This window comes from Ursus americanus, chromosome 9 (genome assembly GCF_024610735.1).
Source record: "Ursus americanus isolate L20-20 chromosome 9, mUrsAme1.1.p, whole genome shotgun sequence".
Taxonomy (NCBI): domain Eukaryota; kingdom Metazoa; phylum Chordata; class Mammalia; order Carnivora; family Ursidae; genus Ursus; species Ursus americanus.
Window position 1 is genome coordinate 718,477 of NC_142135.1, and position 12,502 is coordinate 730,978.

At 57.9% G+C, this 12,502-nt stretch overlaps 2 protein-coding genes across 2 annotated transcripts; both read right to left on the minus strand.

The window, feature by feature from the left end:
• Positions 1 to 861: 861 nt before the first annotated feature.
• GPAA1 (glycosylphosphatidylinositol anchor attachment 1) lies at positions 862 to 8,630 on the minus strand. The gene is made up of 13 exons (XM_045777380.2): positions 8,432 to 8,630; positions 8,015 to 8,194; positions 7,820 to 7,931; positions 7,486 to 7,633; positions 7,304 to 7,405; positions 7,023 to 7,219; positions 6,751 to 6,947; positions 6,501 to 6,654; positions 6,242 to 6,337; positions 5,887 to 6,077; positions 5,634 to 5,804; positions 5,253 to 5,497; positions 862 to 5,152 (listed from the first exon to the last, which is right to left on the minus strand). Exons 1-12 carry the CDS (start codon positions 8,503 to 8,505, stop codon positions 5,254 to 5,256), a joined length of 1,866 nt encoding a protein of 621 aa, XP_045633336.1. The 5' UTR covers positions 8,506 to 8,630; the 3' UTR covers positions 862 to 5,152; position 5,253.
• Positions 8,631 to 8,815: 185 nt separating this feature from the next.
• On the minus strand, positions 8,816 to 11,820 carry EXOSC4 (exosome component 4). Its single transcript, XM_045777381.2, has 3 exons — positions 11,395 to 11,820; positions 10,146 to 10,352; positions 8,816 to 10,035 (listed from the first exon to the last, which is right to left on the minus strand). The coding sequence occupies exons 1-3, from the start codon at positions 11,563 to 11,565 to the stop codon at positions 9,676 to 9,678; spliced, it is 738 nt and encodes a 245-aa protein (XP_045633337.1). The 5' UTR covers positions 11,566 to 11,820; the 3' UTR covers positions 8,816 to 9,675.
• Between the last annotated feature and the right edge of the window lie 682 nt (positions 11,821 to 12,502).

The following is a 12,502-nucleotide window of genomic DNA, read 5'->3' on the forward strand; positions in this document are numbered from 1 at the left end:
TAAAAGTGATAAGTACAGACCTATGTGGACAGGCAGAGGGTGCATAAAGATGGGATTTGTGACAATGACAGCATAAAGAACAGCGTTATATAAAAGCAACATCTTTTAATACTATTGAAATGAACTTACTGGGTTTTTTTAAGATTTTTTTTAAAATTTAAATTAAATTAACATATAGTGTATTATTAGTTTCAGAGGTAGAGTTCAATGATTTGTTTTTAAATATTAGCACGCACGCGTGTGCACATGAGTTGGGGGAGGAACACAGGGAGAGAGTATCCCAAGCAGCATATATGCACAGAGCCTGACATGGTGTTCTATCCCATGACCCCGAGATCATGACCTGAGCTGAAACCAAGAGTTGGATGCTTAACCAACTGAGCCACCCAGGTGCCCCTAAAGATTTTAAGTTATCTCTATACCCAATATGGGGCTCACACTCACAACTCTGCATCCAAGAGTCCATGCTCTACCAACTGAGCCAGCCAGGTGCCCCAGAATTAATTTACTGTTAACCTAAATCAGATTAGCAATTAAGATGTCAGTTGTAATCTCAAGGGCAACACTAAGAAAATTACTGAAAAGATACAGTCAAAGAAATAAGATGGTACATTGGAAAACAGCTATCTTAATAAAAAAAATTACATGGATTAAAGTCTCCAATTAAAAGGCAGAAATTGGTGTAATGGATTAAAAAATCCAACTATATGGTGTCTATAAGAAACCAACTGTAGATTCAAAGATACAAATAGGAAGTAAAAATGTGGAAGGAGATATACCATCCGTACCATCAAAAGAGAGCTGGAGTGGCTACACTCATATCAAACAGTACAGACCTTACAATAAAAATTGATACTGGAGTTAAAAAAGGACATTTTATAATGAAAAAAGGACCAATCCATCAGGAAGACGTGACAATCATGAAGATACGTTTCCCTAACTGCCCCAAGATACACGAAGTAAAAGCTGACGGAACGGAAGGGAGAAACAGACAGTTCAACAGTAATAGCTGGAGACTTCAGTGCTTTCAGTAACGGACGGAACGACTGGACAGAAGCTCAGCGAAGAGCAGACCCGGACGACGCTGTAAGCCAGCGAGACTTCACGGACACCAGACACAAGAGCACATCTTCTCAAGAGCACGTGGAACGTTCTTCAGGACACACCATTATGTTAGAAAATAAAACAAGTCTCAGTACTTTTAAAAGTAGTAATAGCACACAAAGCACGTTTTTTTGACCACAACAGAATGAAATTAAAAATAACAAATAAATTTGGGAAACTCACAGATACGTGAAAAATTAAATAACGTATTCCTAAATAACCAGTTAGTCAAAGAAGAAATCACGGGAAAATTAGAAAATAACTTGAGGTGAATGAAAACAAAAACAGCATACCGAAACATACGGGATGCATCAGGAGCAGGTAAGACGGAGACTTGGGGCTTCGTACTCTGCCAGGTACACACCCAAGAGAAAGCGCGTTGACCCAAAAACCTGTTGGTGAATGCCGACAGGTTCACCAGCAATAACCAAAAAAGAGGCAACAACCCAAACGTCCACCAGCGGACAAATGGGCACCAAAATGTGGCATGTCCGTACAGTGGGACGTATTTGGCCACATCAAGGGAGGCTGTGACACGTACTACAACACGATGAATTCTGACAGCATTACGCTGAGTGGAAGAAGCCAGACACGAAGACCACGTGTGCACGGGGCCATCATATCACAGTCCGAATCTGCAGTTAGAAAGTAGAGCAGTGGTGTCACGGGCTGGAGGGGGAGGAGGCGTAGGTTCAGGTTGCTTTCGGGGGCAATGGAAGTGTTGTGAAGAACAAGAAGACCAAGGGAAGGAGTTTGGTTCTGTCCTGGGAGTGATGGGCATCCCCTGAAGAGGGACAAGACTGATGCCGGGTCCAGCGTCGCCTGAGCGTGCTAAGGGAGAAGGTGCATGCAGGTGGGAGGTGTTCAGGTTGGGATACTGACTTAGAGGTGACACACTGGGGCCTCAGAAGAGGGGCCTGGGCAAGACAGGAACTGAGCGTGGCCATGAAGGCAGCGGGGCTCGCAGGAGCGGCTTTTGGATAATGGTGTTCAGAGCAGCCCCCAAGCTGCCGACATTGAAACCTCAGGTGGAGTAGGGTGACCAGGCAAAGGGTTTGAGAAGAGCACAGGAAATCTGGGACACCCAGGTGAGCTGCTAGAGGCGTCCCAAGGCCAAGCAGGGCATCTGCAGTGGGACTGGTTGTGGGGAGGCTGCCGGGTGTTCTGAGCTGCGTGGAGGGTGGCCTGCCTGGCTGGGGGCCTCTACCTTCACCTTCCTGTGCTCACCCCACACTAGCCATAGGCAACCCTCCAGGCCTCTGAGGAAGCGGTCCGGTCTGCCCCCTGGAGCTTCCTGCTGGACCTCCAGAGGGTCTCCTTCTGCTTCTTTTTTTTCTTTCATTTAACAAATACAGATGAATATTCTACCGCGTATCTGGCTCTGGGCTGGAAAAGTGGCAGGAAATAAGAAAGACAGTGTCCCTGCTCCCCATGGTGCCTCCGTTCTGGGGTGTGGGAAGCAAGCAACAAATGAGTGCTACTATTAAGCTGATTACCAACACCGTAGCTGTACACTTCCAGATTCATGCAGAGCCCTCTTGTGAGCTGGGGTCAGCAGCAGTCCCTCTTGTATTGGCTGGAACTGGAGCCGAGTGTCAGAAAACAACCGTGTGCTCACATGCAGTACAAGCTGGTTTCCCTTCCCAGTAAATGAAGCCCAGTTAAGCAAACCCGGCTGCTTCGGACGGTCCGAGAGGGCCTGTTCCTCTCTCCCATTCTCATTCTCACACAGGCCGTACCTCATGTCTTAGACACACTGCACGTTCCAACATCACTTCCACACTCCTGGGGGCAGGAGAAAGGATGGGGCTCAGAGGGCCGGTCCCCCTGGGCGAGGTCTTTGCTTGGTATTCACGCTGGAAGCTTCTGTTCTTACCCTACTGGCCACAGCATAGTCACAAGGCCACACCTCCAGGCACAGGAATCAAAATTGGGCTCTGTGACTGAGACAGACAGGTACTGGGGACAGTCGCAGACCCTGCCACACCATCAAAACGAAGCATTTAGGACCTTATACTCTGTCCTTGTACATCTGACCGACATTTTTACAGCCTGACATTTCCTTGTTTTTTTCTTTCGAAGAAGGCTCCACGCCCAGCCTGGAGCCCAATGCGGGGCTTGAAGTCACAACCCTGAGATCAATACCTCAGGTGAGCTCAAGAGCTGCACACTTAACTGACAGCCCTGACATTTCCTTGTTCTAAAAAATGTATTGTAGGGGCGCCTGGGTGGCTCGGTCAGTTAAGTGTCTGCCTTCGGCTCAGGTCATGATTCCTGGGTGCTGGGATCGAGCCCCGCGTCAGGCTCCTTGCTCCTTGCTCATCGGGGAGTCTCCTCCTCCCTCTCCCTCTGCTTGTGCTGTCACTATCTCTGTCTCTCAAATAAGTAAACATAAAATCTTTTAAAAAATGATATTTTTTTTACAATACAAGTGATATTACTGAAAATCAGAACAGAAACCCCGCTTCCCTGACAATCACCTTTGTCATTCCCACGGTTTCCAGTCTTTTGTATAGACAGGAAGAATTCTGCATGGTAAGTTCAGAACACAACTAAGATGATCTTTTTGCTTTTGCCCCCACTTGTATGTTCCACAATTTAATGTATTTTCAAGATTTGTCCATTAAGTGACTAAATGCAGTTAAAAATGACTGACTGAGGCCAAAGGCTGGCTAAAAGGCCTAGAAGAAATTTTGTATAGGACGCCAGCCCACGAAGACAGAGACAGCGGAGACGAAGACAGAGCGGAGATGTCTGTGTGTCTTGGAAGACGGCAAGGCCACGGAGAAGGGGTGCGTGACCTATGAGAGGACAGACTCCACAGAGGCCAGCCTGGGAGGCACCCTGGGGTGCTGGGGCTACAAGCCTCTCTCCAGCCTCAGAAGCAGAACAGTTCAACAATAAAGGGACTGGATGGCGCGCCTGGCGGCTCAGTCAGTAATGCGTCTGCCTTAGGCTGTCATGATCCCGGGGTCCTGGGATCCAGCCCCGCATCAGGCTCCCTGCTCAGCGGGGAGCCCCCACCCTCTCCCTCTCCTTCTGTGCTCTCTAATAAATAGAGTCTTTAAAAAAAATAATAATCAAGGGACTAAAGGTCCCAGCTAGATCTTGGGAACAAGCAGGCCAATGACAGGCTGCTAGTGACAGTAGGGTCTCCAACACCCTTGCTGCACTGCCATCCCCCATGACGCTGGACACAGAGGTGCCCATCAGCAGAGAACCAGCAGGGCTCTGAGGGCTAGAGCTTCCTCAATTCTGGGTGTGGCCCTGAAGGGACACGGGTCCCGAGTCCACTCTCCATGTGGTACTGCTCTGCCTTCCTCCCACGCTACGGCCTGTAAGAGGCTGACTGCTCTGTTGCCCCATCAGGTGCTGGCAGGGCTGCCTTGGCCCTCCTGGGAGCTGACGTGGCCCTGGCATCGCTAAAAAGCTATATTTTGCTTTTTTCTTCCCTTTCTTCCCTCCAGGATGGATACTAGCCTCCCAACTCCTTTCAGGGGACCCGTGGCCTGCCTGTTCTGAGGTGGCGCTGGGCGGGCTTCTCTACCTTGGCCCTGCCTCTTAGGGGTCGCTGGGCCAGTGCCTCTCCCAGACCCACACCGAGGTACTGGCCTCGGTAAGTGCCCCTCCCACACCCCAGGCCTTCTCTGCAGGACTGCGGCTCCAGCCCCTTTGCTTCTTCAACTCCAGTGCTGCAGACAGAGCAGTGTGGTCTCTGGGGACCTCACATCCCGTCAGGCCCCAAGCCCTGCTCCCACTACATTTCTTCTCACCCAGCACCCTGCCTCCTACCGTGATGCTCGTGGGGCGGGGGCCAGGGCAGGGTCTGCATATGCCGTTTCCAGGTCCCAAGCCCAGTGTCCACCTGAGGCTCTCCTCCGAGGCTCATGTGGCTGGGGCCCTCATTCCTGCCAGCAGCCAGTGGACCAGGGCAGTGCCCTCCAGGAAGGAGGTACGTGGGAAGGCCAGGCCTTCAGGCAGAGGTTCTCGCCCATGGGCTCGGGGGCCCCACACGGACAGCACAGTTGGCCAACAGCCCAAAGGGCAGCTGAAACAAAACTCCTGTTTATTTCCCAAAAAGGAGACAACACGGGGGTGCTTGGGGAGTTCCCACCCCAATCTCGACGCGGCAGGGGTATGAGCCATACATCACTTCCAGAAGAGCACATTCCAGAAGAGCAGCCAGCAGGGGTAGAGGCCCAGAGCCAACAGCGGAAAGAGCAGGGCGCCATAGGTGTGGTGTTCCAGCACGCCCTGGGCCAGCGCCACCAGGAAGAGCTGCCAGCCGTCGGCCAGTGACAGTGGCGCCTCCCGCAGCTCCCGCCACAGGAACAAGCTGCCCAGGAGTGTGGCCGCAGGGCTCGTCAGCACCAGCAGCATAGCATAGAGCGGCCTGGGTGGAGAAGCAGGGTCAGGTCGGGCTCTTGGGGGGGGTACAGACACCAAGTGGGGTGAGGGGGTCCCGCGTGAGGGCACGGTCTGCGGTAAGGAGCACAGGCCCTGGGCTTGGGGCGGGGGGCTGGACGTACCGGGGACCACAGGGCTTGGTGAGTGCAGCAGCGGGCACCATGGTGGCAGCCAGCAGGAAGCCCAGCGAGAAGTTGGTGAGGGCGATGCAGGCCAGCTGTAGTGCCAGGTAGATGAGGGCCACCAGCTTCAGCGCCATCCAGCCTCTGTCTGGAGCCTGTGCACTCACCACCCTGCAAGACAAGGGGCTCAGAGGCACTGCCGGGGCGCGGCCAGGGTACCCCCCACCCTCCCCCACCCAGCCTAGCTCCTCACCTCTGGGTGCTGTGTGGAAGGGCCAGGCCGGCTGCATAGATAGCCAGCAGGGTCAGCACCACGGCCTCAGCCTCGGCCACGGGGAAGTGCTGGGTAGCCACGTGCTGGCCCAGCACGGGCAAAACATAGAGGGCCAGGCCCATGGCCTGTGAGATCAGCAAGGGCGCCACAAGCGAGGCCAGCCCCACGCTCTGCAAGGGCACACGGACACTGGGGAGATGGGCTCAGGGGCCAGGGGAGCCCCAGAGATCCTCACCACTATCCCACCCACCAAGACTGCATTGCAGCAGTAGCAATCACCCGGAACCCTGGAAGCCCAGGGGAACCCCAACAGCGGGTGTGGGGCGACCATTACCTGTGCCGGCAGGAGGGGAGGACTAGGTCCAGAGGCCCCCCCAGGCTCCTCAGGGCCCACTCCGGCCTCATGCAACTGCATCCACAGTTCCAGAGCGTGGTCTAGTCAAGGATCCTGACAACAGGTGTGACGAAATCTGCCTGGCAGGGGACCCAGGGCTCACTCCCACTCCCCCGCTTCAAGGACGGAGGGTTCTCCCCAGCCCAGAGTGCAGAGGACATGAAGCTGACCACAAGTGGACAGTGGGTTCAGAGGATATCTTGAGACCAAGGACCAAGAGCAAAAAGCCGGCAGCAGGCATGTAGAGGCCGATGGAGACGAAGCGGGAAAGCGCGGGGAGCAGGTAGAAGAAGAAGGACTGGTGCAGGCGCTCCAGGAGGTGGTTGAGCTTGCGGAACACGCCCTCCAGGGCCCTGCCAGGGTGGGGTGGCGTCATGGCCAGCCAGGCCTCCAGGCCCCCCTCCCCCACTCCATCCCAAGCATGGAAGGGGGGGTCGGAAGCCACTTACTTGCCCACTGCCACCAAGTCATACTTATATTGTCGGAAGCTGTTAATGCCGCGGATGGTCAGGGCCTCCACACGGTAGCGCAGGAAGAGGCCGTGAGGGCCATGGGGGCGGCCAGAAGCCTGCTGCAGGACCATGAGCAGCAGGGTCTGCAGGGCCTGCAGCGGCCCGTCTACTGACGTCCAGTCCTGGGGCTGCAGCTTAGAGGGTTTGGGGGCAGGGTCAGCTAAGCCCCACATAGGGCCCAGGCTTCCCAGGCAGGCAGCCCCCTTTACCTTGCCCTGTAGAGTACACAGCAGCCCCCCTTTCTGACAGAAAGTCTGGAAGAGGTTGAGCAGATCAAGGTTGGGCAGCTGCCCGTTGAGCCCCTCCACAGCCACATCGAGGCTAGTGACCACGTCGCTGCTCAGCTCCAGGGCCACAGCCGCCTGGATGGCCCCAGCCCGGCCCTGCAGAGGGGATGACTGCATGCCTGTAGGAGCAGGTGAAGGAGCTGCCTGTGGGGGGCTGACGAGGGCAGTGATCCTGAAAGACGGGCGAGGGCAAGAGCACCCACCGGTGACGTTGATGTCGTGGTAGGCCTCCAGCCAAGCCTCAGTGCCCAAAAGGTCTTGTTCTGTCACCAGGAAGATGATGTCTTTCGCCCAATAAATCTGCCCTGGAGGCCAGAAGCTAGGTCAGCAGGGCCTGGGACAGTGGCCAAACCCTCCCTTGCCAGGAGCAGACCCTGAGCTTCACCTCGAAAGTGGGCAGCAAGTGCCAGCAGCAGCCCCACAGCCTGGCTGTTGGTAGAGTCAGGGCCACAGGGTACGGTGAGCACCAGGGACTCGGTGCTGGCAGCGCGCGGGGCCCGCAGGATGCCATACACGTTGGTACCGGACACCATCTGCGTGCAGCACCAGGGAAGCCTCAGCACCACCCCACCCTGGATGGCTGAAGGCTCTCCCTGGTCGCCCTAGCTTGCCCACCAGGATTTCCCGGCCCCAGGACATGCCACCCCTGGGCTTCCCGGCCCCAAGCCACCCTCTCAAGGTGCTTTTTGGTCCCAGGCACATCCCCCCCGCCCCAATACATAGCGCTCGTGGGTCTCATCAGGAAAGGGCAGTTTCCGGGAGAAACTCTGCGTGTAGACCTCCAGCCCCACTGACCGCATCGTCCGCTCCAGCCACGCCACTGGCAGAGCCCTAGAGACACAACGAGAGCCGCTGGGCAGAGCTCCCTGGCTCTGACCACCACCATCTCCCCACACCCGCAGCTCTCCGCTCACCCCGACTTCCTGCGGTGGGCAGCAAAGTCTCGGGCAAAGCCCCGGGCACGGTCTCCACCCGCAAACTGTTCCTCCACCATGGTGGAGCCCATGGCGTTCTCCGACATGTACGTGCGCTGGGTCAACGGCGGGAAAGCCAGAGCCAGGAACCAGGCGATGCCCGCCACGTAGCTCAGCACACTGCAGGGAAAGGGGAGCATTAGCGGGTCCGGTGACTCCGGCCCGCGGCCTCCACCTCCGCACCGGGGAGGGTGGGGGCGGCACTCGGGACGTCGGACGGCAGAGCCGAGCCCCATGCCCGAGCGAGGCCCGCGGGCGCCAGGGGACTGGCGCGAACAGACCCCCCCGGGGCGGGGGGGACGTCGGCAGCTCGAGCCTCGGTCCTCCGGGTCCCGCCTCCCCGGGCCCCTCGCTCACCAGAGCGGCGCGTTGAGACGCAGCACGAGGCGGGCGAGGGCGCGCCGGCGCACCGGGTCCGACAGGAGGCCCATGGCGGGCAGAGGCGGCTCCGGGGCCGCGCTCGCCCGGCAGCTCCAGCCGCGGGCCCGGCGCGGCGCTCCGGTCGCACCGGAGGCTCCCGGCCCGCTTGCACTTCCGGTCCCGAAGGCCCTCGCGCCGCCGCGCATGCCCGGAGCAGAGGTGGTGAGGGGCCGGGCCCGCTTCCAGGACGACCGGCCGGCAGGTGTAACGCGCCAGAGGAAAGCAGGCTGGTTGGGAGCGCGAGAAAGCTCTGACTTGCGGAATAGGGCAGAGGGTGAACAGGGCAGGTGGGAAGAAAACGGAAGAGCGTGGACGCTCCCGGGTTTTGAACGTGCTTTTACTGGCAAGGACAGCTCTGAGTGCCATGGGTGGGTAGGAGGGGAGGAAACGGGTTCCCGTGGACTGAGACCAAGGCATTGGCAGATTCATTTCTATGGATGTTGGTCAAAAATGGCAGTGAGTGCACAAGGGCAGTCACAGTGTGAGCCCAGCACCGAGGCCATCAGGGTCAGATGACCACACGGAGGAAGGTGCAGATGGTACTCTTGGCCAAAACGGGTTTCCAAGGAGCGGGGTATGTGGAGTAGAAAGTGGGGAGCGCTCCTATTCAGATCAGGAGGTGCCTGGGTGAGGGCTGAAGGGGCTGGTGTTCAGGGTTCAGGAGGCAGCGCATGCCTATGTGTAAAGAAGACCCCCACACACACTTGCCCCCTCCCCCAGGTGAGAATACATATCTGTGGTACTTCTGGAGTCTGAGGTTAAGTAGGCCCAAAGGGCTCCTAGGGTGGAAGGGGCCATTCAGTCCAAATAGTCCAGAGGCTGTGGGACATGGCCCCCACATCTCCATGGTGGGCCCCAGACGTGCCGGCATGAAAATAAGACTCCAGTCCAATGGCTGGGCTCATTATGCCAGGCCACGGCTCAATGCTCAGCTGCCTTGAACCCTTCCTGGCACGACGGGTCTGTTCATCCTGGGACGCGCTCCCCCCACCTTCTTCTTCTTTGGGCTGTGAATCTTGAGGCTGCAAGAGGTGTGTATTTCATGTGTGGGGGACTGGGACGGTCCCTAGTCACCCCCAGGAGCCAGCACCAGGCCAGGCTCTGAGGGTGTGGAAGTGCTGCGGGGAGATCAAAGTACAGATTGTGTGTGGGTTTTATTCTGGGCATGGGGGGCCAGATGCTCAGTCCCCTAGCAAAATAGAGGCCTCACGTACATGCTGCCGGACCACACGGTCCAGCAGTGTGTGCACGTCCCGGGCAGCCCGGGCAGCAGCCTCCAGCACCTGCTCCAGGTGGTCCTCGTGTAGCCTGGCATCCATTTCAAGGAGTGCAATCTGGCCTGAGGCCGGCAGCAAGGCCAGGGCCAGCTGGGGACCGCCAGCTGCCTCTTCCACGTGGCTGAGGTCCGCCAGGGCTGTGCTGTCCACAAAGCCAGCTGAGCAGGCACACACAAAGTCCCGCATGGGTATTCCGGCATCCAGCACCGCCAGCGTGGCTGCATTCACACAAGCTGCATAGGTCCCACCATCCGCCTGCAGCACCTGCAGGAACCCCCAGTGGCATCAGTCCATTAGCCTCCTGACCCCTGCCCCCATCTCCCCCTCCCCCTCCATCCCTCTCCCTCCCTGGTCTGTGGCTGCCACTTGCTCACCTGCACATATATATCGATCTGGGAGCGTGGGTGGAGCTGCGTAAGGATGGCTGCCTCGAAGGTCTGACGCAGCTGCAGGCCCATCTCGCAAGACTTACGGTCCCCGTGTGGTCGCCTCTTGCGTTCACCTGTGCTGAAGGTCGCAGAACTATACTGACAGTTCACCAGGGCCCTGTCTGGCAGGGCTCGTGCTCGGGAGCCGCGGATCTGGGGGAGGATGGACACATGAGCCAGGCTCACTGCTCCCCAGCTCACACTACACCCTCCTCTGGCTCAGGCCCCAGATCTCGGCTTCCCTCTCACGCTCCTTCTACTTCCAACATCTCCATAAGCACAGCTACTTTACCTCCAAAACAGCCCGCAGGAGGGCCGGTTGGCCAGTCTCTAAGCCATCTTCATGCCTGGATAGGATTTCTCTTAACAGGCCTCCCCGTTTCCATCTCTGCCTCATCTCCTCCCAACCCATTCTCCATTTGTAGCCAGAGCGGGTATGTTCACCAATATCGAGTATGATTTCGTCTCCTCTAAACACTCACATATTCTACTCCTCCCAAAGCTCTCCCAGCACGTGTGAGATAAAATCCTAAATAGTTTCCCTGGTCTACAAAAGCGGCGAGTTCTTGCCTCCCTAGAGACACCTCGATCCCATTTTGAGTTCTTCCTCATCTCCCCACGAGCAGCCCTTCTGCTCTGCAAACGCGCCACGCTTGTTTCCACCCCAGAGCTCTTCCCTTCTCCAGCAATGGAGACAAGGCAATGAAACCAGGAGGTTTTATTTACAGCCCCTGTCCTCACGGAGTTTACTTTCCAGTGAGGAGTCAAACGAAGGGCTCGTTGAACTGACTGACGTCTAAGGTGACTGGTTATGGAAAGGCAGGGAAGGGTGTGGTGGGAGGGGAGGGAGCTGGCCACGTGAGTTAGGTGGTCGGGGGACGCGTCCCCTGGAGGTCACGTCAGAGTGGACAGCCGAGAGGAGGAGGAGGGGGGGGGGGGAAGGGGAGGAAGCGGGAGCGCGCCTGGCGCTTCCAGGAACAGCAAGGATGAGTGCAGGGCGGAGGGGACACTGGCCGGTGCGAAAGGTGGGGACCACAGTGCATCACACCGCAAGGACTTCGGCTTTGACTCCGAGTGAGCCGCGGCGGCCCCGAAGATGGGCTGCGTGAACGGAGGCGCGCGGCAGCCGAGCCTCCAGAGTCAGCGCAGCCCGGAGGCCCCGCGCACCCCGCCCGGCTCGCGCACGCCCACTCGCCTCGTGCGGCCCGTACACCACCGCAAGCGCCTTGGTGTTGCCTTGCTCGATGTAGGCCGAGCCGTCGGCCTGCGCGAACACGCCCATCCGCGCCTGGATCTTGCGCAGCTCCCCGGCGCGCCGTCCGTCTACCCGGTAGCCCTGGTCCGACAGGAGCTCCAGGCCCGCCATGTTGCCCGGCTACAAGCCGCGCTTCCGCCTCCCGCAGAACTACAGTTCCCGACTATTCTGACCCCCCACTTCCGACCCCTCCACCCCGGGGGTCTACGGTTTCCGGCGGTCCGACCCCCCACTTGCGGCCTCGGGCAACTACAGTTCCCCCAGGGTGCCAGACGGCCCTATTTTCCCTACTTCCGGTCGTGGGAACCTACGCTTCCCCCTCACTTCCGGCCCCGGGAATCTTCAGCGGTGCTGACCCAGGGGAGGAAGACTGTGCCCGCGGCCGTTTCGGGGAGCTGTCCCACGGCTGCCAAAGGTGGGGACCGGCTCGGGGAAGAATCCCCCGGTCGCGCCCCCCTGGGTTTGTCGTGGGGGAGGCCCGTATGCTCCCCTGGAATTCCCTGGTTTATACAGCACGCGCCTACACCAGGTCCCAAAGCTCTGAGGACTACCACCACGCCTGCGCCCTGCTGGCCCCGCCCCCACCGAGCCCCTGCGCCTGCGTCCGCTGGCTCCGCCCCGCCCGATGCCTGCACCTGCGCCCGAGCTCCGCCCCGCCCCGCCCCGCCCCGCCCTTGCACCTGCGCCCCACCGGCCTTGGCCCGCCAGCTGGCTAGTTTCCGCCGCTGAGCCAGCCAGGAGGGTCCTTGCGGGTCCGGCGGGCGAGCTCAGCTCGGGCTGGAAGGAAGCGGCGTCCTTTCTCTGATGGTTTCTAGTTCTTCCGCAGCCATAAATGCGTCCATTCTCCCACGCTGAGGCACACCTTTTTTTTTTTTTTCCTTACCGTTTAGTGTTTACATTTGTCCATTAAAAATATTGACGCATAATTTGTATTGTACGCACGCATGCTCATATTTTTTATTTTTCATTTTATTTTTTAAAAGATTGTATTTATTCATTTGACAGAGGGAGTGCACGAGCAGAGGGGAGAGGGAGAGGGAGAAACCGA